The 25375-nt window shown below is 44.7% G+C and overlaps 1 protein-coding gene across 1 annotated transcript in view; it reads left to right on the forward strand.

Annotated features, from left to right (window-relative positions):
- The first annotated feature begins 3268 nt into the window (after window positions 1–3268).
- Window positions 3269–25375, forward strand: part of LOC118378983 (multidrug resistance-associated protein 1) — a 38902-nt gene continuing 16795 nt past the window's right edge. Inside the window, exons 1-7 of the mRNA XM_035765984.2 lie at window positions 3269–3732; window positions 11958–12134; window positions 13061–13186; window positions 15722–15859; window positions 19489–19611; window positions 20774–20835; window positions 21064–21195. Of these exons, the coding sequence (XP_035621877.2) occupies window positions 3691–3732; window positions 11958–12134; window positions 13061–13186; window positions 15722–15859; window positions 19489–19611; window positions 20774–20835; window positions 21064–21195 (800 nt within the window). The 5' untranslated portion in view covers window positions 3269–3690. The remainder of the gene's footprint in view (window positions 3733–11957; window positions 12135–13060; window positions 13187–15721; window positions 15860–19488; window positions 19612–20773; window positions 20836–21063; window positions 21196–25375) is intronic.

Consider the following 25375-nt stretch of genomic DNA (forward strand, 5'->3'; position numbering starts at 1 on the left):
CCTGTACTCTGGAGCGGGATCTATTTGGAGGTGGAGGGTCCGTCATGGTCTGGGGCGGTGTGTCACAGCATCATCGGACTGAGCTTATCATTGCAGGAAATCTCAACGCTGTGTGTTACAGGGAAGACATCCTCCTCCCTTATGTGGTAACCTTCCTGCAGGCTCATCCTGACATGACCCTCCAGCATAACAATGCCACCAGTCATACTGCTCGTTCTGTGCGTGATTTCCTGCAAGACAGGAATGTCAGTGTTCTGTCATGGCAGGCGAAGAGCCCAGATCTCAATCCCATTGAGCACGTCTGGGACCTGTTGGATGGGAGGGTGAGGACTAGGGTAATTCCCCCGAGAAATGTCCGGGAACTGGCAGGTGCCTTGGTGGAAGAGTGGGGTAACATCTCAAAGCAAGAACTAGCACATCTGGTGCAGTCCATGAGGAGGAGATGCACTGCAGTACTTAATGCAGCTGGTGGCCACACCAGATACTGACTGCTACGTTTGATTTTGACTCCCCCTTTGTTCAGGGACACATTATTCCATTTCTGTTAGTCATTGTTCCGCTTATGTCTCAGTTGTTGAATCTTGTTATATTCTTACAAATATTTACACAAGTTTGCTGAAAATAAACCCAGTTGACAGTGAGAGGACATTTCTTTTTTTTGCTGAGTTTATATACACACACAGTACCATTCAAAAGTCTAATATTTCATAGGGCCCCCCATAGAGTTGTTTATTAATCATTATTTTACCAGGTACAGTACCAGTCATATGTTTGGACACACTTACTCATTCAAGGGGTTTGTCTATATTTTTACTATTTTCTACATTGTAGAATAATAGTGAATACATCAAAACTATGAAATTGACTTTCCCAGTCAAATAAAGGTTAAATAAAATAAATAAGTGGAATCATGTTTAAGCTGTCATCAAGGCAAAGGGTGGCTACTTTGAAGAATCTCAAATATAAAATATATTTTGATTTGTTTAAAGTGTGTGTCCAAAACTTTTGACTGGTACTATATATATACACACACACACATACATATATATATTTATATATAGCGCAATACATAGACATACTGTCTGTACAGTATATACAACATCCATAGAGTCATTTGGATGCATCTAACTACTTTGTCATGTTTTAGAGAATTGCAGTGCTACATCCTATTACTTCACCTGTATGGGCAACAGACAGCATATAGCATCTCTGACCATAGAATACGTTACCCACACACATCAAAACATGGATGACCCAGTAATTAGGAAGATGGCCTTTCATGATAAAAGCTAAAACTCACATTTACCGCAGTGGTGCTGGTGGTCAGGGAGATATCGCTCTCCTCTAAACCCCTCCCCCTGTCACGATCCTGTTGCCTTATCAGCGATGTTACAGAGCAACCCAGAGTGGAACGAGGAGGAGAGGAGGGATCTCAAGCACAACGACTATGACACATCTTTGACCTTTGTTAAAAGACACTGAAAAGGGGGCCAATGAAGAATATGAGCATTATGTCAGTATCACTCAATACATATACGGGTATATATTTTTTATTCTATAGGCCAGAACACATCTTAACACCTAAACCTAAAGTTGCATTTAATAGACTATATCGAACTGAATATTGAATTGGATATTTAATTGGATTCTACACAGACTCCAAGGGAGAGACTACTGGGTTGTGTTACCCCCCCAGGTTTCACACCATGGACAGACAAGTGACCTAGAGAAGAACTGATATGTTTATGGCGATGATTCACGTTGGAGAAAAATAGAGTAATATTTTCTTTAACGCTCTTTGGACGTGGCTAGACACAGCAGAGGGCATGGTGGGTTGCTTCTACCATGCCATCCCTCCCTCCAGCCCTCCCTTCTTTCCATGTTTCTCTACTGTGGTGTCGGTATTACCAGACGCTGTCATACTTTCCCCGTGCACCATCTGAACTTTCCCTTGGGCCTTCACCAGGGTGATGGTCATCAGTTAGTGTGTCTGATGTTAGACTACCGTACCTATAAGCAGACTACAAAGACCCTGAAAGAGCGAGAGACACAGACACTGTTTTTATTGGGTTTCGGCAAAAATATTCCATGAGGTTCAGATGGGGATGGATGTCTGTTGGGGTCAGAGTTTGTGGTGAGTTTTTTTGAAGGTTTGGCTGAGGTTTGGAGGAAAGTGAAGTGCTGCAGGGTTACTCATCCTCACATCTGGCACTCTCCTCACACAATAACTGCCCCACACACTGCCCACACACACACACAAACGAACGCACGTGCACGCACACACACACACAGAAGCATGCATGAGCAAGCACACACGTACAGTACAGTACATACACACAGATGCACATGCACGCACACACACACACACACACACACACACACACACACACACACACACACACACACACACACACACACACACACACACACACACACACACACACACACACACACACACACACACACACACACACACACACACACACACAGACGCATGCATGAACAAGCACACACGCATATACACTGACCAAAGTTCCTCACACACACACACTCTCCATAATCGCCTCTCAGAATCCACTCCCAAAAAAACTAATCAGTAAGTTGCTGCATTCCACACAACATTATGGATGGCTATATATCTCAGAAATGACACCCTCTCTCTCTGTGTCAACTCCATGGTGCTGGCTGGGGCACTGATAGACTACTGTTGCCTGTGTGTGTGTGGTTAGCAAGAGTGGCATGGCACGGCTATGAACTACACTCAAATAAATCATCACTGTGAGTGTGTGTGTGTATACATATATATAGATATATGTGTGTGTATGTGTTTGTTCTGCTCTTGCTCAGTGTTTCTCACCTAAATGCTGGTAGGAAATTCCTGGCATTCCCATGGTCCTTTGTTTACATAGATGTCAAACAGCTGCACATACATATCTAGGTTATTAGGACAAGCAAGGGGCCAGGAATGAACTTTGAACTCTGAAAATCGCACCTACTTAACTGTGTCAGTGCAAAAACAAAACTCCTCGTGGTCACCGAGGGAGATAAAGCTGCTACTTTACTACAGGGAGAGGACGGGTGTCGAGGGGAGGAAGGGAGAAGGGAGAGAGGGGGGAGAGGAGTGTTTCTGGGTGTGGAACAGACTGCCATCCTATCAAGGGGGAGTAGCAAGTTGTGGTGTTTTGATCAAGATCCAGCAGACGTTGGAGAAAAAGAGGGGAGAGAGAGAGAGAGAGAGAGAGAGAGCGACAGAGAGAGAGAAATACTTCCACCCACCTAACAGGGAGACACACTCATAAACAGCGGAGACACAGAGAGGGACTCAGAACTGCTGGAGGAGCACAGAAAGAGCACAAGGTGTCAGAGAGAGAGGAACACTTGACTTGAACACTAGAACACTTGAGTGGCTAACACAGTATTATACTAACACAGACACACACAGTGTACCTTAACACAGAGACACACACAGTGTACCTTAACATAGAGACACACACAATGTGCCTTCATTGAGGAGAAGTCTCACACTGACACACACTGAGTGACTAGCCTACACCTGAGAGCAGAGATATTTTACTTCCGAAAAAGGAGTCTTACACACAGACACTCTCTCACTCATACAGTACCTGTGCCCATCCTGAGAAGGGATATTGAACCCCAGAGAGAAGTGAGGAGGAAGGAGAAGGGGAGTGGATGGATGCCTTTTGTGAACTCAGTGGCCTGGATCCTCTATGGGTGAGTGCATGATGGACCTCATGTTCAAAAGTTCACTTGTTTGAGCAAGTACCAGTTGTCAATTGTTTGAAATCTATTTAGAATACAGTGCCTCCAGAAAGTGTTCACACCCCTTGACGTAAATGGATTTAATTGTCATTTTTGGTTAACGATCTACACAAAATACTATGTAATGTGGAAGTGGAAGAAAAATTCTAATATTGATTCAAAATGTATGACAAATAAAACATTTGGCAGTGATTCCTTTTGCGTAAGTCTTCAAGCTCTGTCAAGTTGGTTGTTGATCATTGCTAAAAAGCCATTTTCAAGTCTTGCCATAGATTTTCAATCCGATTTAAGTCAAAATTGTAACTAGGCCACTCAGGAACATTCAATGTCATCTTGGTAAGCAACTCCAGTGTATATTTGGCCTTGTGTTTTAGGTTATTGTCCTGTTGAAAGGTGCATTTGTCTCCCAGTGTCTGTTGGAAAGCAGACTGAACCAGGTTTTCTTCTAGGATGTTTCCTGTGCTTAGCTTTATTCCATTTATTTTTATCCTAACAAAACTCCCTGGTCCTTGACGATGACAAGCATACTCATAACATAACATAACATGCTACCATGATTACGGATAATCCTGAATCAATCATGAATAATGATGAGTGAGAAAGTTACAGAGGCATACATATCATACCCCCCCAAAAATGCTAACCTTCCCTATTATTGGTAATGGTGAGAGGTTAGCAATAGAGGTCTTCATGGGTCCAAAACGACTCATTCCAAAATGGACCTGGGGATTTCCCACCCATATCCGATATGCATAAATACAGATCCATTCCAAAGTGACCCGAGGATAACTAAACCCTTTCTGTATAGACCTGGTATAATCCTGAACAGCTCCGATCCGAGTGATGGGAGCAGCAGAAAAGTCCTTTGTTAAGCTAATTTATTAACCAGAGCTGATAAAGTGCGAGAGGAGGGAGAGAGAGGTGCTGCTCTACTAGGCAGGGGAGGGGCCTTACTGTGAGCGAGTGACACAGGGAGCAGGGAGTGAGAGACGGCAACCAACAAGCCGACTCGCACTATAGTAGACTAATAGCTGCCATAGCTAGGTTATTTATCATCCAACATGATGATGTAGTACATGTCTTGACTGCATCAAACCAGGAGAAGCTATTAAAGCTAACTAACTTTAGCTAGCTAGGCTAATTGAGGTGCAGTGCACACGCTTTCTCATCCTACAGTTACAAATAACAACAACTCCTTTCAGAATACTAAGCAGAAGTCTACATGTTGGTTCTTGGTCGTTGTAGCATGTCCTTCTCCTTTAACTTTAAAATTCCATCATTTTAATTCCATCTTCCATTGATTAGATATCTCCTAACTTTTGCCACACACAGAGGCTCTATGACTGTAGCCTATTGCCGCTTTGCTGACTTATGATTGGCCAACAACAACAAGCTACACGCTCCTCTCTCTCTCGCTCTCATCCACCTACCCGAAACCCGTGACAATCATATCAGAGCCGACCCAGACTCGTGACATAATTTAGAATTCTGGATCCGGACCCGGTCGTGTCTCAGGTATTCGGATACAGGTGGATAGGATGTCTTGGGAGTATGATCTTTGTCTTTGGGGTATGATCTAAAGCTTCAAGTTCCTTGGCGTGCACATCACTGACAACCTGAAATGGTCCATACACACAGAGTGGTGAAGAACGGTGCCACAAGCTAGATGCCCTCATTCTCACACAAATCATCAAGGAACCCACCAGGTACAACCCTAACTCTGTAAGCAAGGGCACCCTCATAGACGTCATCCTGACCAAATGGCCCTCCAAATACACCTCCACTGTCTTCAACCAGGATCTCAGCGATCACTGCCTCATTGCCTGTATCCGCTACGGTGCCGCAGTCAAACGACCACCCCTCATCACTGTCAAACGCTCCCTAAAACACTTCTGTGAGCAGGCCTTTCTAATCGACCTGGCCCGGGTATCCTGGAAGGACATTGACCTCATCCCGTTAGTTGAGGATGCCTGGTCATTCTTTAAGAGTAACTTCCTCACCATTTTAGATAAGCATGCTCCGTTCAAAAAATGCAGAACTAAGAACAGATACAGCCCTTGGTTCACTCCAGACCTGACTGCCCTTGACCAGCACAAAAACATCCTGTGGCGGACTGCAATAGCATCGAATAGTCCCCGCGATATGCAACTGTTCAGGGAAGTCAGGAACCAATACACGCAGTCAGTCAGGAAAGCTGAGGCCAGCTTCTTCAGGCAGAAGTTTGCATCCTGTAGCTCCAACTCCAAAAAGTTCTGGGACACTGTGAATTCCATGGAGAACAAGAGCACCTCCTCCCAGCTGCCCACTGCACTGAGGCTAGGTAACACGGTCCCCAACGATAAATCAATGATTATCGAAAGCTTCAACAAGCATTTCTCAACGGCTGGCCATGCCTTCCGCCTGGCTACTCCTACCTCGGCCAACAGCTCCGCCCCCCGCAGCTCCTCGCCCAAGCCTCTCCAGGTTCTCCTTTACCCAAATCCAGATAGCAGATGTTCTGAAAGAGCTGCAAAACCTGGACCCGTATAAATCAGCTGGGCTTGACAATCTGGACCCTCTATTTCTGAAACTATCCGCCGCCATTGTCGCAACCCCTATTACCAGCCTGTTCAACCTCTCTTTCATATCGTCTGAGATCCCCAAGGATTGGAAAGCTGCCGCAGTCATCCCCCTCTTCGAAGGGGGAGACACCCTGGACCCAAACTGTTACAGACCTATATCCATTCTGCCCTGCCTATCTAAGGTCTTCGAAAGCCAAGTCAACAAACAGGCCACTGACCATCTCGAATCCCACCGTACCTTCTCCGCTATGCAATCTGGTTTCCGAGCCTTTCACGGGTGCACCTCAGCCACACTCAAGGTACTAAACGATATCATAACCGCCATCGATAAAAGACAGTACTGTGCAGCCATCTTCATCGACCTTGCCAAGGCTTTCGACTCTGTCAATCACCATATTCTTATCGGCAGACTCAGTAGCCTCGGTTTTTCGGATGACTGCCTTGCCTGGTTCACCAATTACTTTGCAGACAGAGTTCAGTGTGTCAAATCGGAGGGCATGCTGTCCGGTCCTCTGGCAGTCTCTATGGAGGTGCCACAGGGTTCAATTCTCGGGCCGACTCTTTTCTCTGTATATATCAATGATGTTGCTCTTGCTGCGGGCGATTCCCTGATCCACCTCTACGCAGACGACACCATTCTATATACTTTCGGCCCGTCATTGGATACTGTGCTATCTAACCTCCAAACGAGCTTCAATGCCATACAACACTCCTTCTGTGGCCTCCAACTGCTCTTAAACGCTAGTAAAACCAAATGCATGCTTTTCAACCGATCGCTGCCTGCACCCACATGCCCGACAAGCATCACCACCCTGGATGGTTCCGACCTTGAATATGTGGACACCTATAAGTACCTAGGTGTCTGGCTAGACTGCAAACTCTCCTTCCAGACTCATATCAAACATCTCCAATCGAAAATCGAATCAAGAGTCGGCTTTCTATTCCGCAACAATGCCTCCTTCACTCACGCTGCCAAGCTTACCCTAGTAAAACTGACTATCCTACCGATCCTCGACTTCGGCGATGTCATCTACAAAATTGCTTCCAACACTCTACTCAGCAAACTGGATGCAGTTTATCACAGTGCCATCCGTTTTGTCACTAAAGCACCTTATACTACCCACCACTGCGACCTGTATGCTCTCGTCGGCTGGCCCTCGCTACATATTCGTCGCCAGACCCACTGGCTCCAGGTCATCTACAAGGCCATGCTAGGTAAAGCTCCGCCTGTAGGTGTATCTCACTGATCATCCCTAAAGCCAACACCTTATTCGGCCGCCTTTCGTTCCAGTACTCTGATGCCTGTGAATGGAACGAATTGCAAAAATCGCTGAAGTTGGAGACTTTTATCTCCCTCACCAACTTCAAACATCAGCTATCTGAGCAGCTAACCGATCGCTGCAGCTGTACATAGTCTATTGGTAAATAGCCCACCCATTTTCACCTACCTCATCCCCACAGTTTTTATTTATTTACTTTTCTGCTCTTTTGCACACCAATATCTCTACCTGTACATGATCATCTGATCATTTATCACTCCAGTGTTAATCAGCAAAATTGTAATTATTCGCCTGCCTCCTCATGCCTTTTGCACACATTGTATATAGACTCCCCTTTTTTCTACTGTGTTATTGACTTGTTAATTGTATACTCCATGTGTAACTCTGTGTTGTCTGTTCACACTGCTATGCTTTATCTTGGCCAGGTCGCAGTTGCAAATGAGAACTTGTTCTCAACTAGCCTACCTGGTTAAATAAAGGTGAAATAAAATAAATAGGACAGTCACTGAGCTCTTCAGTAAGGACATTCTACTGTCAATGTTTGTCTATGGAGATTGCATGGCTGTGTGCTTGATTTTATACACCTGTCAGCAACGGGTGTGGCTGAAGTAGCCAAATCCACTCATTTGAAGGGGTGTCCACATACGTTTGTACATATAGTGTATCATGCAATTATTGTGGCAGGACTATGTATTGTTCTGCAGGGATAAATGCATCTTGGCAGAGTAGTGTGTACTGTGTCGGATTGTCTTTTTTACTAACGTTCTGCCAATTATCTATAAGGTGCTCATTGGTGGTTGACTTTATTGTCCTGAAAGAGTTCATTTCAAACTGTCCCAGCATGCACACGTTGACACATTTAAACCTACAGGGCGTAGAGTAAGTTCAGAGTTCAGGCATACGTTTCCGAAAGTTCACTTTGAAAGTTAGGTTACTGAAGACTTTCCAGGTAGACTTCTCTGCGGTACAAGGAAGGTACAGTTGCACAGTATGCATTGACCTTTCTCAAATTACATTATAGCCATAGGCAACTATGTAAGTGCACATAGGGCACATAGGCAGACAGGAATAATCCTTGCCAAGAAAGACCTTAGGCTACGAGGTTCCAATATCCACACTAGCATACCACTTAATGAAGAAATCAATGTATTGGACATGCATTCTAATCTAAGTAGAATGATAGCATCGATAGTGACACCACGCTAAGCACGAGAATTGGAGTCTCAAAGAGCGTAAGTATCCTATGTGATGCTACCGTAGGTAATGTAAGGATATCTGGGAATATCAGGTACAGCCAAGCATGTGAATCAATCAGTATGTGGACAGCTGCCGGTAATCCCTAATAGTACGCAGAGGAGCAAAGCTCCACATTCTGTATCTTGATTCAAAAAATGTGAGAATGGCCCTGATCCAGCTAGAAAGCCATTAGTCAATCCCCCTGTCCTCTCTCTCTCTCTACCCCCCCCCCTCCCCTCTTTCTCTATCACTCATACCTGCTATTCACATGCCAGACAAATTCAGATACACACTATCATTGATGTAAGTGTACTTTTATTCGAAAATTGGAGAATGGAATTGATCCAGGAAGAGAGGTATCGGTCAATCGCCTGTCATCACTCGCTCTCTGTCTCTGTACCTCTCTCGCTCTCTCCCTGTGTCATTCTCTCTATTCCCCCTCTCTTTTCTCTTTCACACACACTGAAATTCACATATCAGTCTTATTCAGGAATAGACATGCAAACACTAATTGAGATTTCATCCATAGAACAGTCTGCTAATTCTAGAACAATCTGCTACCAAGTAACAAGCCATAACCGTTATATTGCCAACAAAGCCAGAAAAAACATGGCCATTATCAGTCGATGTACCTTCAGAGCTCACCAATCTAACTATATACAAAGGTGGCCGACCTAATCTTGTGCCAGCAGCCTCTTTAACAATAATAATATAATAATAATATATGCCATTTAGCAGACGCTTTTATCCAAAGCGACTTACAGTCATGTGTGCATACATTCTACGTATGGGTGGTCCCGGGGATTGAACCCACTACCCTGGCGTTACAAGCGCCATGCTCTACCAACTGAGCTACAGAAGGACCAAGTTCCCAACGTGGGACAAGACATAAAACAGAATGTTGTGAATAGGAGAATAGGAGAATTGGAACATTCAAATGAAACATTTCACAGAAGGTGAAACATAGAATAGATAACGGATATGTAGTAATTCTATGGCAACGTATGTCCCGGGGCCCGTGGCCCTTCAGAGTAGTGCGGCTACATCAACAACATAATCTTACTTTGGTAACAGTTCTAGTCAAAGAGCTGAAAGGTGAAAAGATAATTGTTTCATCCCCTATCAATCAAATGTTATTATCTTGCATTGTGGATAAAGACAATTTGAAGTAGAGAATCCTGCATTCAGCAAGAGAGATGTGGTTCAGACACCTACTCTGCAAACTGGAGGGATTGTATTGAAACCCTGCAATTCAACATGTTTTGAAAACCTTATCTTAAATCAAAACTACTCTGCAATTTGGGAGACGTGACAAAGGCAGTGATGAACAGTCCTGTCGAGACAATTACAACATTCTCTAAATGACAATGAACAGATCCAATTTAGCTGACACATTCACTCCGTATGCCAAATGGTTGAGATCTTTGGACACATTTATGCTTGCAGTGACGTAAAGTATTACAGTGAAGAATTGAATGATATCAAAAAGGAATCAGAATGTATCATTTCTCTCAGATAACTGAAGGGTGCACAACACAGTCCATGCAGGCTCTCTCTCCTCAGTTCACATCACTACGTTTGATAGGTAAAAATAGACCTTCCGTTTCCATTCAAACCAAGGTCTGGAAGAAGCTTCTGTAGCCAATTCAGAAAACGCTGAGCAAGGTGACCAAGAAAAAGCTATTGAGTTTGTTTGACAACTTACGATTCTTATATAAAAGTTGTAAAAGTGTTTGTTCGCAGGCCTAAATTGGAGCCAAGGAGAGACTGTGAAAAAGGCTCCCACTCATTGAGTCAATAGCCATCTTCAGAAGAATATCTGTTACACTGACAAAATATTCAGTAGGTGGATGAATTTCCTCACACATGATCTGGAGTATTTTATGTAGTAGGAGCAGAATTTTCTCTTGTGGGATGGATAAACTTAACTGAAATTAATAACACATTTGTTAGTATAGTAACACATTTGGTGTTGCTGTTGCGTAATGAACCAACATGCAGCTGTTATGAATTGTGGTCCCTCTCCCTTATGCCCTTGGGAGTCTGCCTTGCCCAGCTGCTACAAGCTGCTGTGTGTGTGTGTATGATTCACAATGTTGCATTGCCGCCGCTCAACAAGTCCAGCCGACCGTAGTAGTTAAACCCACTTCCTCTCGCGACTCTGCAGGCACCTCTAGCTCCTCCAAACTGCAGCCAGACACCCAGCCCCTCGTTAGAGGGCTTAGAGGTGATAAACAGGGAGAGGTGAGAGTACAACAGAGCACTTAGAGGCTAAGAGTATTTTGGTGCTTTTTACAGTCAGACTTCCTTCCTTTTCAGCCCACCGTCGCCGGGGGCTGCACGCTTGCATGATGCAATCTGGAAATGTGGATTTGGCAACTTCGGCCAACAGTACACACTTCGGTCGGCACAAACAGAATACATCCCACTGTCGTCTAAGTGGGTTTGTATCGTCATCATGTACTGTAATATTTTGACTGACTTCGCCCTTCCAAAGGGGAAAGTTTTTAAACGTGGTGGAGCCGTGGGTTAAAATATTCCAGGACTGACTCAGCTCTGTAGAAAAAAAAGACGAAAAACTCCCAAGCTCCAACCATCCAACCAACGCGCACAGATTATGTTGACTTGCTGTGGTTTCACTCTCCATTGCCTAGATACACAGACCGGGACATTATACTGTAACCAGCATCCAGGTTCTCTGGACTGGCCCTCAGCCCTGCTTCAAGCAGTTCATTTAACAATCCTTGCCCTCAATAATCTGTCACTAGGCTAATACACTGACAGAAGTAAACTGTTAGACTGATATATCAAGTTGACGTTCCACAAGTTGACAGTACAGTATGCAAAGCTTGGAGGAAAATTGGTTGAGTTGTATTTATTTGAACACAGCCAATTCAGAGACTGAATGAGAAATTCTGTACCTAAAATGAACTCATCAGAACAATGAACAATACTCCATTTCATAAATGTAAATCTGTATTGAGTCAAGAAAGAAATTACTTCTACTCAGTGCAGAGGATGGTGCAGAAACCTACTCCTCCGCTCTTTACCATCCTAATTTTACACTGCATATTAACTGGTCTATCTTTGTCTTTTCCAGGACTGGAATCGAACGTGGTACACGGACGAACCGGACCTGACCGAGTGCTTCCAGAACACGGTGCTGGTCTGGTTCCCGTGCGTCTACCTCTGGCTGTTGGCTCCCTTCTACGCCCTCAAACTCTACTGCCATGACTGTGGATGCATCCGAATCTCCACTCTCTGCACTGCCAAGACGGTGAGCCAACCCATAGAATCCCAATATGGTCAGTGGTCGGTCCAACGATCACAGAACAGTGACTTGACTTGTCCATTCTAGTCATTCTATCTCTATGAGCCAAACCAGCCTGATTTTATAAGCACATCCAGTGACTTGCAGATGCAGGGTACAAAAAGTAAAGTCATGAAAGAAAAATAGATACCCAGTACCCACACACTGCTGGATGCGCCTGTAGTGTTATTCGGTGCAACGTTTCAACCCGAAAGTACAACCAGCCTGCACCAACCAGTCCTGAGCCTTAAGACCAGCCTTAAACCAAACCGCAAGAGTAGACATGGCATGGCCATTAACATTATACAAGACCAGGCGAGTGTTCGAGTGCACCAACCATATCTGCCATAAAATAATATGAGTGTGAAGTACTGTGAAAACCAAGCACCAAATGGTTAGTGTTTAAATAGGGCCGGCCGGGGACAATTTCATGCCTTAGTGAGCAAGAGGAGGGGATATCAGTGGGGAAAAGCCTTGAAGGTTTAGAGAGTACTCAAGAAAGCATGGAGAGTTTACAGGACAAACGTAAGAGTTTATAGGACGAACGTAAGAGTTTAACAGGACAAACGTAAGAGTTTATAGGATGGCTTACATGGCACTCCAAGAGGGTTACATGTACATTTAAATGTCTTGGTCCCTTCTCACTTTCCAATGTTATGTTCCATGTGGTTGTACTTCAGTCTGTATAAAGTATATAAAATACTTACAATATGGAGACATGCAACTTGACAATATGGATTGACAGTTCCAGTCTCTTTAGAGTCCAGATTGTCATTTAGGTGCTAAAGATGCATGTTTCTGGTTTCCCCAGTAACCAAAACGTTTGAATCAATCACAATGACAGTACTGTAGACCTCACTCTGCTTCCCTCCCTGTGTCTGTCCATCCTCCAGGTGCTGGGGTTCCTCCTGGCCTCATTTGGCTTCGTGGAGTTCTTCTACATTCTTCTGGAGAGGAGTCATGAGATCCAAAACCACATGGTCTTCCTCCTCAGTCCCATCATACGCAGCTTGACTGTGGTAAGTACTGTAACCATCAGCCAATGTCTTTGTCTCAGCTTCTTTCTTCACGATTGCTCTCTCTCTCTATCTACTGTTTATGTCTCAGTATCTGCTGTTGACTTCTCTTCCCTGACAGTAGATCCTGGGGGTTGCTTTCCCCCCCCTACCTTTATTTAAGCAGGTGACAAACATGATATATATTTTTAATGCACCGCCAGGATCTGCTGTCAAGGAAGATAAGTCAAGAGGCGATACTGAGACATAGTAGATGGAGAGAGCAATCGTGAACAAAGAGGCTTCCCTGACAGCAGATCCTGGGGGTGCATGAATATAGCAGCAGTTTGAGTAGTTTACTCCTGATTTACTCTTAGAGAGAGCAGGGGCTAAGTAAAGCACTCCATGACCTCTGTCAATAAACACTGTGACACTTTTTACAATGATTACAAAGACATACTGCACTCTACTCTCAAATCATCCTCCCCACTGATTTACAATACTGGGATCAGGCTGAGAAGAACGTTGGTGGAGAGCAGTGCAGTGCACTATGGGAGGTCCAGCTAGATAGAATAAAGTCCTGTTTACTACTGTGTGAGGGGGTATAACGTCAGATTTAAGACAAAGGCAGAGGTGCAAGGGGTTGGAATAGAGGGAGGAGGAGGAGGCCGGATGTAGGGCAGTGTGCCTCCTGTAGCTGACTCACAGAGCCATGACCCCCCTACCCATAACTCCCCTCTCCCTCAGAGGCCGAACACAAGTGCTGCACAGACTCAGTCCCTCCAAATCAGACCGTCTGGCCCACCTGTGGTCACCTCAGACTCTTAGGTCAATATCAGCAACTGTTTGGGTGAAGAAATACTGAATGCATCTCTTGTACCAGGTACACAAGGCATCCATTTTTAAAAAGGTCACTTTTTTATCACATTAGGGACCCGGATTTGAAATCCAAGACCTTGCTACAGTTAACCAGCCATGATATTTACAGTTGATTGGTTGGTTGCTATATAAATAAAAAGCCAAGGCCAATAATTTTCTGGACATAATGGCAGCCACCACCCTCTGGTTTCCCATACGTAAAGCTAAGGAACACTGTGTCCAAAAGAAACAATGTTATTTTGCTTGTTTCTCGTCCTCATCGACCCATATACAGTCAATGTATGGGAATGTAATTTTTTTCACCAGACTCACCCCGGTTCGTGGTCATGGTTACTCTCCCTTCCTACCATGAGAGCTGCTTGCAAGGCACGCCATCTGCTGTAATCAGCAACACCATGACGCAGAGTTATTTTTCCACCCCAATTCCCCAGACTTCCAGTATAATTACTAGGTAGGGAATTGAGTTAGGTTTTAGTAATGGACTTAGTTCTATCCACTGACTTCCATTTAAGGAAATGGGTTCCTCTCAGAAGGGAATGACCATTTCATGCTTGCAATGTGGTTAGTTAGGCAACAGGGCAAGCAGCATAGAAACTGGGAAAGGAACCTGACATCCAACCACACAACATAGATATTTTTCTATACGGTGTTTCTACCTAGCCTGGTCCCAGATAAGTTTGTGCTGTCTTGCCACACTACAACCTTTAGGAGTTGTCAAGGTAATTATGAGGCTGGAAGCAGTTTCTTTGCCTGCAATGTGGCTAGTCAGACAATAGGCTTAGAAACTGAAATGAACCCATCATCATATTTATCTCTACTCTATAGAATACAAAAAGTGTTTCTATGGTGTTGTTGATCTATCAAACGTTAAATAATCATGGCTGGTTGCTTAAAAACAGGACAGTTTTTAAGATCTGATGGAACCAGTATGGTATCTATTATGCAACTCTATAACCACAACTCTCCTTTTAGTGATGAGCTGGCGAGGCTAGATGACTTCCCAACTTGACCAAACTACCGACAGTCAGAGATAATTACAGCCAAAACACAGTCCGTGGAAAGACAAGGCATTTTTCGGATAGACAGTGATGCCCCAAAACATGGAATCAGTCCTGTTTTATCTACTTATTTTACTAAACATTTATTTAACCAGGCAAGTCAGTTAAGAATGTTATTTTATTTACAATGACAGCCTGTATTCGAACAAATAAAATAAATATAGTGCAATTAAGGTAAAAGGCAATGCATGGATGGAGGGATGGAAGGAAGGAGGGGTGGAGGGCATAGTACTATACATCTGTTGTTTTATTGAAGGAAGTCAGCAGGATAACAGCTGCGTCTGTGATCAGGGAAATCCCAATCTAACCTCTTTCTCCAAAACCAACAAAAGCAAAATCCAATCCTTACAAATATTTTCTATTTTCTATCAGAGAGACTACTGGGAATGACAGTGAATGCTGATACAAAGGATGTATTGAGTGATTCATTTTCATCTTCAAAGTAATAGTTGTTGAGTTTCAAAGTAGACTCGCTTGCCAGTTCTCAGTCAGGGGTCTCTCCTTTCAAAACACTCGCTTGACTTTCACAATCCGTTGTAATGCAAGTCATACTAATCTCACTCTCACTCACTGTCGCACTCTCTCTCCCAGTCTCTCACTCACTCTCCCACTCTCTCCTCAGGTCCTGGCCATATGCATCATCCAGTTGGAGAGGATACGAGGCTGTCGTTCCTCCATCTTCCTCTTCCTGTTCTGGGTCCTGGCGGTGGTGTGTTCCCTGGTGCCCCTACGGGCAAAGATCCAGCTGGTTATGTACGAGGTACGGTGGTAGTAGAACATGACTTTATTCTCCATGGTCTATGGGAGAAGTAGCAGGTGTGATGACACAGGCACTAACCTACTCAGTGTCTGCATGACTGATGTTACAAGTAGTCAAGATTATTCTCACACGCTATGTGAATGTAGGTTAATAGAGGCTCCTGTCAAAACAGTCATGACACACAGTAATTTTGTATCGTAGGAAACAATTTACTTGGATGAATATGCTACGCCTACATCCTGACTGTTATGTCTGCTTAGGTTTGCACTCAGTGACCCCGCAGAACCAGTTTGTCTGAAGCGTTGTCTAGGGTTGTCTACCCATAGTCTAGACTTAGAGACTAGAGAGCGCATTGCTTGATATAGAGATGCTGTTGTACCTGCTATGCTTTATTCGTAACTCCACAAAATTAACCAAGGGTTTTCTAGTCTAGACTTAGCATAACTTGGGTATAAATGCATTGCCTCCCCAAAGTCGACAGAGGAAACCCTGTAGTGTTGGTAGGGCGGATGACAGACAATGCCAACTCTCGTCTCCCTTGTCTCCCTAAAGCCTCTGTAGATTTCTAGACTCCCCTCCTCTCATACGGTGTCTCTTCCTTACAGACACTGCAATCATTGTCCTCGTATTTGTCAAAGCGGTAACAGCATTCACGTTTTTAGAAACACACACATCCATATTACATCCTTATCGCCTCCAGTATGACATTACCACATGTAGTGTTTAGGCCAGCGGTAATGACAGCTCTGAGGTAAAACCGATAGTGATGGTGAGACAACCCAACATGGCAGCCCAGGGTCAGACCAGAGGCACGTCAACACCACTTTTAAAGGCAGGAACAGCCAGCAAACACCTACGGGGACCGACCTACTGGGAAATACAGTATTTGTATTATCCTCTCAACACAGTCACATACACCGGGAGAACAAAACATTAAGAACACCTTCCTAATATTGAGTTGCATCCCCTTGTTCCCTCAGAACAGCCTCAATACATCGGCACAAGGTGTTGAAAGCGTTCCACAGGGATGCTGGCCCATGTTGACTCCAATGCTTCCCACAATTGTGTCAAGTTGGCTGGATGTCCTTTGGGTGGTGGACCATCCTTGATATAGACTAGAAACTGTTGAGCGTGAAAAACCCTGATTGGATTTAACAGGTGACATCAATAAGGGATCATAGCTTTTCACCTGGTTAGTCTGTCACGGAAAGAGCATGTTTTGTATAGACGGACACATTTTCAAACGTGCACACACGTGGCCACCACCAGCACTGATCATATGGACAAACTCAGAGAAGAACTTTAAGACAGCTCTTCTGGTAGACTAGCAACAACATTAGAAGAGAGTTCCTGTATCTCAACATGAGATATTTCACTGCAATGGTAAAAGCTCTGAGTGTACGGAGTTCATGTTTGGTTTGGTTTTGCAGACCCAATTCCCTCGGCTCGTTGGTCAGACCAACTGACCTATGTTTACAGGCATATATTACCACCCACTCCTAGCCCCATACCATCCTGACCCTGTTTTCACTATGCGGCCGGATCTAGTTTGTTCTCCCCATCTGCACTCTGGGTGCAACATAGGGTGAGGTTGTCATCAACAACTACAGGAAACGGAGGGCCGAATATTCCCCCATTCACATGGGCTGTAGTGGAGCGGGTCGAGAGCTTCCAGGTTCCTCAGTGTCCACATCACTAAGGACCTATCATGGTCCAAACACACCAACACAGTCGTGAAGAAGGCACGACAATGCCTCTTCCCCGTCAGGAGGCTAAAAAGATTTGGCATGGGCCGTCAGATGATTAAAACGTTCAACAGCTGCACCACTGAGAGTATGGTTGCATCCCCACTTGGTGTGGCAACTGCTCGGCATCTGACCGCAAGATACTACAGAGGGTAGTGCGTATGGGATTGAACTCCCTGCCAACCAGGACCTATATACCAGGTGGTGTCAGAGGAAGGGCCAAACATTTGTCAAAAACTCCAGACAACCAAGTCATAGACGGGGCGGCAGGGTAGCCTAGTGGTTAGAGTGTTGGACTAGTAACCGGAGCTGACAACGTACAAATCTGTCGTTCTGCCCCTGAACAGGCAGTTAACCCACTGTTCCTAGGCTGTCATTGAAAATATGAATTTGTTCTTAACTGACCTAGTTAAATAAAGGTAATAAAAATAGACTGTTCTCTCTGCTACCGCATGGCAAATGGTACAGGTGTGCTAAGTCTGGGACCAAAAGCTTCCTGTACCTCTTCAACCCCCAAGTCATAAGTGTGCTAAATAGCTAACCGGAATATCTCCATTGACCCTTTTTGCACTATTTCTGACTCTATGCACACACACTGGACTCTACCCACACACTCACACATACTTACACTGACACTCCAACACATACACGCAGACATTTGCCACACACACACTCATCAAATACAGTAATAGACAATAGCAGCAGTGTATCTATCCTGTTGCCTAGTCACTTTACCCCTGCCTTTATGTACATATCTACCTCAATTTCCTTGTACCCCTGCACATCGACTAGGTACTGGTACCCTCTGTACATAGCCATGCTATCATTGCTCATAAGCCTTTGACTGTAAATCTACACCTGTTGTTTATGAAGCATCTGACAATTACAATTGTCAGATTGCAATTCGTACCTGTGCGGCAGACAGCCTAGCGGTTAAGAGTGTTGTGCCAGTAACCGAAAGGTCTCTGGTTCAAATCCCTGAGCCAACTAGATGAAAAATCCTTTGCCCTTGAGCAAGGCACTTAACCCCAACTGCTCCTGTAAGGGCTGGATAAGAGTGTCTGCTAAATGACTAAAATGACAAAATCACTCCAACTGCCGTTTACTATGGCTCTAACTTTCACACAAAGGGAAACGGGTAAACATTAGGTTGACATATGGGCCATCAAAAACAGGCCTGCTGGTCTCTTATAAGTTAAGAATAACATGTGAAAACCACATTTCACATAATACGTGGTTAATATCACTGTTTTGGCTGTCTTCCATTGAGAAAGAGGGAGGGAGGGTTGTTGGTTTGTGTCTGCTTCTCCCACAATCTCTCTATTTACAGATATGGGTCGTAGCGTGACTGCAGGGAGCTTTTTACTATTGCTTCATTTATATAAAGCGACGTATTAAAGACTTTGGTTTTTCACTCTGATTTGGCTTTACAGTTCAAAATAAGCTTTATTGAGTCTCTCTCGTGATCGTGGCATATAACCATATCCTGTCCTATATAGTGTTCCATATGTTGAGTTCAAGCATGGGAAATCTTGAAATCTTTATCTGGGAAGAAAAGCTTGCATTTTGACAAACTCATGCAAACCCACACTGATGAAATAAAAAGTATCGCAATTAATGATACATTGTTTACTAGTTGTGACAGAGCATTTAAATTGAAACATGATTTCATTGATGCCACAGTTCCAATATTGTGTGAAACCAACCCATTTCCCTATGTCTTAAAACTCAAAAGATGCATGTCTCAGTAACCCACAAATGGTTACACAACTATATGTTGCATGAGAAATGCAATGACAACAATAACGTTGGCAATTGTACTTATTTAACCTTTATTTACTTCGGCAAATCATGTAATATTCACTGTTTTCTTTTTTTTAACAGGGTATCACCACCGATATTGTGAGATACACAGCGTTTTTCTCTTACTTCTCACTCCAACTGGCCCAGCTCTTCCTGTGTTGTTTCGCTGACCAGCCTCCAGAGGGAAAAACCGTCCTCGTCAAAGTAGGCATTAGATCAGAACGTGGGCTATATTTCACTTCCGTCAAAATGCTCTCTCCTTCCAAAACATGAGAGAATGCTTGGGCAGAGACTGGGATTGAGAATAGAAGCCATCTTGTGGTTTTCAACCTTCATTGTCAACACATTCACTGAGTCTCCCTTTTGATGGAAGCTCAAGTGATTCACTTCCTCTCTCTGCCCACTTTCCTACGAGGACACTGTGAATTAATGAATGTGTTGTCTACTCTGTCCATTCCATACACACGACTCACATACCACATGAACCATGCTACGACCGTTACACCACTACTACACCAACGTTGTTCTGTATTTATGCGGTTTACGGAATCATACTCTCTCACGGTCGGTCCAATCAAAAAAGACTGATGAATCATGTCCCAACCAAACAACCTGACTTTGGCAATGGTGGCTACAGTGAAGCCTATATAGTCCATGACATTACATGATACTGTATCTTGAGAGAAAAACAAGAAAACAAACTGTCCAAAAAACAAGAAAACAAACTGTCCCAAAAAACTAAATGTCTCTCAGCATCTATCCTGGTCGGCCAGCGGTAGTGAGGTTCAGAGGACTGGAAGCCACAGCCTGGTGTAAGAGCCACACCCTAGTGTGTTCTCTGCTCCCCCACATCTTGGTCAGAGATTCTCATAGTCAGACAACAACAGAGAAAGCAAGAGATTGAGAGGAAGAGCAAGAGAGATGGAGAGAGAGAGACAGAGTAAGACCTCCGGTGAGGGGGCGGTAGAGGGAAGAGAAGTTGCCAAAGATCGCGCATGAGCGCAAATTGCTAGTGTGTAGGTGTGTGTGTTCAGCATGGTGCCACAGTGATGACACGTTACCTACCACCCAGCATGGACCTCAAATTCTCCTCCCAACCCTAGCTCCGACACAAACTCTAACTGTTTACGCGCTTTACTCCTGTCCACAGTCTCCAACTATTTACATATGCAGTTTCCACTGAGGACCACCTTACTGCATCATGCTGTTTAAACTCATTAGCATCCAGTAAATAGACTCCACAAGTACATCATAGAACCATTAAAGTCAGCCACAGAGGAGTCCTATGTTTTACCAAAGCCTTTAAACATTGAGAGATTTACATGGTGGTCAAAGTCAGTGACATTCACCCTCTAATCTGTTTCAGAACCCATGTCCAGTCAAGGATGCCTCTTTCCTGTCGAAGATGCTCTTCTGGTGGTTTACTGGGTAAGATGGTTTAATGAAACTCTCAAACAACATGTTGACTTGTTTGAAAAATCTTTTATACTGTAAATCTTATAATGTACGTGGGTGTTTGTGTATAACTTATACACTGAGTGTACAAAACCTGAAGAACACCTGCTCTTTCCAAGACATAGACTGACCAGGTGCAAGTCAGTATTAGGAAGGTGTTCTTAATTTGCACACTCAGTGTATCATCGCTGTTCCCCTCAGGCTGGTGGTTAAAGGTTATCGTACCCCTCTGGAAGCTGGAGACCTGTGGAACCTGAGGGAAGAGGACACATCGGACAAGATCATCTCTGATCTGGAGGAGGAGTGGACCACAGAATGTGCCAAACTGCAACAGTAAGAACCAATTACAATATGCATACTCTCGCCAAACTAATTCAGTAGCTTCAGAGACTCAGGAATCAATTAACTTAATTTTATGACAATGACATTGTGGTTAAACTTCAGAATAGTGTCTGCTAGAACTCTAGATGATTGAGGTCCCTTGAGGAGCTTGTGTAGTTGTAATCGGAAAAACAAGCTAAGGGACACTTAAGTCCGAAAATAGGTCAAAAGGTCAAAAGAAGTCCCCTTCAAATAGGTCAAAAGAAGTCCCCTTCAAATAGGTCAAAAGAAGTCCCCTTCAAATAGGTCAAAAGAAGTCCCCTTCTTTTTTTCTATTTTTTTTATTTATTTTAATTTCACCTTTATTTAACCAGGTATTCTAGTTGAGAACAAGTTCTCATTTGCAACTGCGACCTGGCCAAGATAAAGCATAGCAGTGTGAACAGACAACACAGAGTTACACATGGAGTAAACAATTAACAAGTCAATAACACAGTAGAAAAAAAGGGGAGTCTATATACAATGTGTGCAAAAGGCATGAGGAGGCAGGCGAATAATTACAATTTTGCAGATTAACACTGGAGTGATAAATGATCAGATGGTCATGTACAGGTAGAGATATTGGTGTGCAAAAGAGCAGAAAAAGTAAATAAATAAAAACAGTGTGGGGATGAGGTAGGTGAAAATGGGTGGGCTATTTACCAATAGACTATGTACAGCTGCAGCGATCGGTTAGCTGCTCAGATAGCTGATGTTTGAAGTTGGTGAGGGAGATGAAAGTCTCCAACTTCAGCGATTTTTGCAATTCGTTCCAGTCACAGGCAGCAGAGTACTGGAACGAAAGGCGGCCAAATGAGGTGTTGGCTTTAGGGATGATCAGTGAGATACACCTGCTGGAGCGCGTGCTACGGGTGGGTGTTGCCATCATGACCAGTGAACTGAGATAAGGCGGAGCTTTACCTAGCATGAACTTGTAGATGACCTGGAGCCAGTGGGTCGCAGTGGTGGGTGGTATAAGGTGCTTTAGTGACAAAACGGATGGCACTGTGATAAACTGCATCCAGTTTGCTGAGTAGAGTGTTGGAGGCAATTTTGTAGATGACATCGCCGAAGTCGAGGATCGGTAGGATAGTTAGTTTTACTAGGGTAAGCTTGGCGGCGTGAGTGAAGGAGGCTTTGTTGCGGAATAGAAAGCCGACTCTTGATTCGATTTTCGATTGGAGATGTTTGATATGAGTCTGGAAGGAGAGTTTGCAGTCTAGCCAGACACCTAGGTACTTATAGATGTCCACATATTCAAGGTCGGAACCATCCAGGGTGGTGATGCTAGTCGGGCATGCGGGTGCAGGCAGCGATCGGTTGAAAAGCATGCATTTGGTTTTACTAGCGTTTTAGAGCAGTTGGAGGCCACGGAAGGAGTGTTGTATGGCATTGAAGCTCGTTTGGAGGTTCGATAGCACAGTGTCCAATGACGGGCCGAAAGTATATAGAATGGTGTCATCTGCGTAGAGGTGGATCAGGGAATCGCCCGCAGCAAGAGCAACATCATTGATATATACAGAGAAAAGAGTCGGCCCGAGAATTGAACCCTGTGGCACCTCCCATAGAGACTGCCAGAGGACCGGACAGCATGCCCTCCGATTTGACACACTGAACTCTGTCTGCAAAGTAATTGGTGAACCAGGCAAGGCAGTCATCTGAAAAACCGAGGCTACTGAGTCTGCCGATAAGAATATGGTGATTGACAGAGTCGAAAGCCTTGGCAAGGTCGATGAAGACGGCTGCACAGTACTGTCTTTTATCGATGGCGGTTATGATATCGTTTAGTACCTTGAGTGTGGCTGAGGTGCACCCGTGACCGGCTCGGAAACCAGATTGCACAGCGGAGAAGGTACGGTGGGATTCGAGAGGGTCAGTGACCTGATTGTTGACATGGCTTTCGAAGACCATAGATAGGCAGGGCAGGATGGATATGGGTCTGTAACAGTTTGGGTCCAGGGTGTCTCCCCCTTTGAAGAGGGGGATGACTGCGGCAGCTTTCCAATCCTTGGGGATCTCAGACGATATGAAAGAGAGGTTGAACAGGCTGGTAATAGGGGTTGCGACAATGGCGGCGGATAGTTTCAGAAATAGAGGGTCCAGATTGTCAAGCCCAGCTGATTTATACGGGTCCAGGTTTTGCAGCTCTTTCAGAACATATGCTATCTGGATTTGGGTAAAGGAGAACCTGGAGAGGCTTGGGCGAGGAGCTGCGGGGGGGGCGGAGCTGTTGGCCGAGGTTGGAGTAGCCAGGCGGAAGGCATGGCCAGCCTTTGAGAAATGCTTGTTGAAGTTTTCGATAATCATGGATTTATTGGAGGTGACCGTGTTACCTAGCCTCAGTGCAGTGGGCAGCTGGGAGGAGGTGCTCTTGTTCTCCATGGACTTCACAGTGTCCCAGAACTTTTTGGAGTTGGAGCTACAGGATGCAAACTTCTGCCTGAAGAAGCTGGCCTGAACTTTCCTGACTGGCTGCGTGTATTGGTTCCTGACTTCCCTGAACAGTTGCATATCGCAGGGACTATTCGATGCTATTGCAGTTCGACACAGGATGTTTTTGTGCTGGTCGAGGGCAGTCAGGTCTGGAGTGAACCAAGGGCTGTATCTGTTCTTAGTTCTGCATTTTTTGAACGGAGCATGCTTATCTAAAATGGTGAGGAAGTTACTTTTAAAGAATGACCAGGCATCCTCAACTGACGGGATGAGGTCAATGTCCTTCCAGGATACCCGGGCCAGGTCGATTATAAAGGCCTGCTCACAGAAGTGTTTTAGGGAGCGTTTGACAGTGATGAGGGGTGGTCGTTTGACTGCGGCTCCGTAGCGGATACAGGCAATGAGGCAGTGATCGCTGCAATCCTGGTTGGGGCGGCAGGGTAGCCTAGCGGTTAGAGCGTTGGACTAATAACCGGAAGGTTGCAAGTTCAAACCCTCGAGCTGACGAGGTACAAATCTGTCAATCTGCCCCTGAACAGGCAGTTAACCAACTGTTCCCAGGCCGTCATTGAAAATAAGAATTTGTTCTTAACTGACTTGCCTAGTTAAATAAAGGTAAAAAAAATTTTTTTTAAAGACAGCGGAGGTGTATTTGGAGGGCCAGTTGGTCAGGATGACGTCTATGAGGGTGCCCTTGCTTACAGAGTTGGGGTTGTACCTGGTGGGTTCCTTGATGATTTGTGTGAGATTGAGGGCATCTAGCTTAGATTGTAGGACTTCCGGGGTGTTAAGCATATCCCAGTTTAGGTCACCTAACAGAACAAACTCTGAAGCTAGATGGGGGGCGATCAATTCACAAATGGTGTCCAGGGCACAGCTGGGAGCTGAGGGGGGTCGGTAGCAGGCGGCAACAGTGAGAGACTTATTTCTGGAGAGAGTAATTTTCAAAATTAGTAGTTCGAACTGTTTGGGTATGGACCTGGAAAGTATGACATTACTTTGCAGGCTATCTCTGCAGTAGATTGCAACTCCTCCCCCTTTAGCAGTTCTATCTTGACAGAAGATGTTATAGTTGGGTATGGAAATCTCTGAATTTTTGGTGGCCTTCCTGAGCCAGGATTCAGACACGGCAAGGACATCAGGGTTAGCAGAGTGTGCTAAAGCAGTGAGTAAAACAAACTTAGGGAGGAGGCTTCTGATGTTGACATGCATGAAACCAACGCTTTTTCGATCAAAGAAGTCAACAAATGAGGGTGCCTGGTGACATGCAGGGCCTGGGTTTACCTCCACATCACCCACGGAACAGAGAAGGAGTAGCATGAGGGTGCGGCTAAAGGCTATCAAAACTTGTTGCCTAGAGCGTTGGGGACAGAGAATAAGAGGAGCAGGTTTCTGGGCATGGTAGAATATATTCAGGGCATAATGCGCAGACAGGGGTATGGTGGGGTGCGGGTACAGCGGAGGTAAGCCCAGGCACTGGGTGATGATGAGAGAGGTTGTATCTCTGGACATGCTGGTTGTAATGGGTGAGGTCACTGCATGTGTGGGAGGTGGGACAAAGGAGGTATCAGGGGTATAAAGAGTGGAACTAGGGGCTCCATTGTGAACTAAAACAATGATAACTAACCTGAGCAACAGTATACAAGGCATATTGACATTTGAGAGAGACATACAGCGAGGCATACAGTAATCACAGGTGTTGAATTGGGAAAGCTAGCTA

This window comes from Oncorhynchus keta, chromosome 10, assembly GCF_023373465.1.
Source record: "Oncorhynchus keta strain PuntledgeMale-10-30-2019 chromosome 10, Oket_V2, whole genome shotgun sequence".
Lineage (NCBI taxonomy): Eukaryota > Metazoa > Chordata > Actinopteri > Salmoniformes > Salmonidae > Oncorhynchus > Oncorhynchus keta.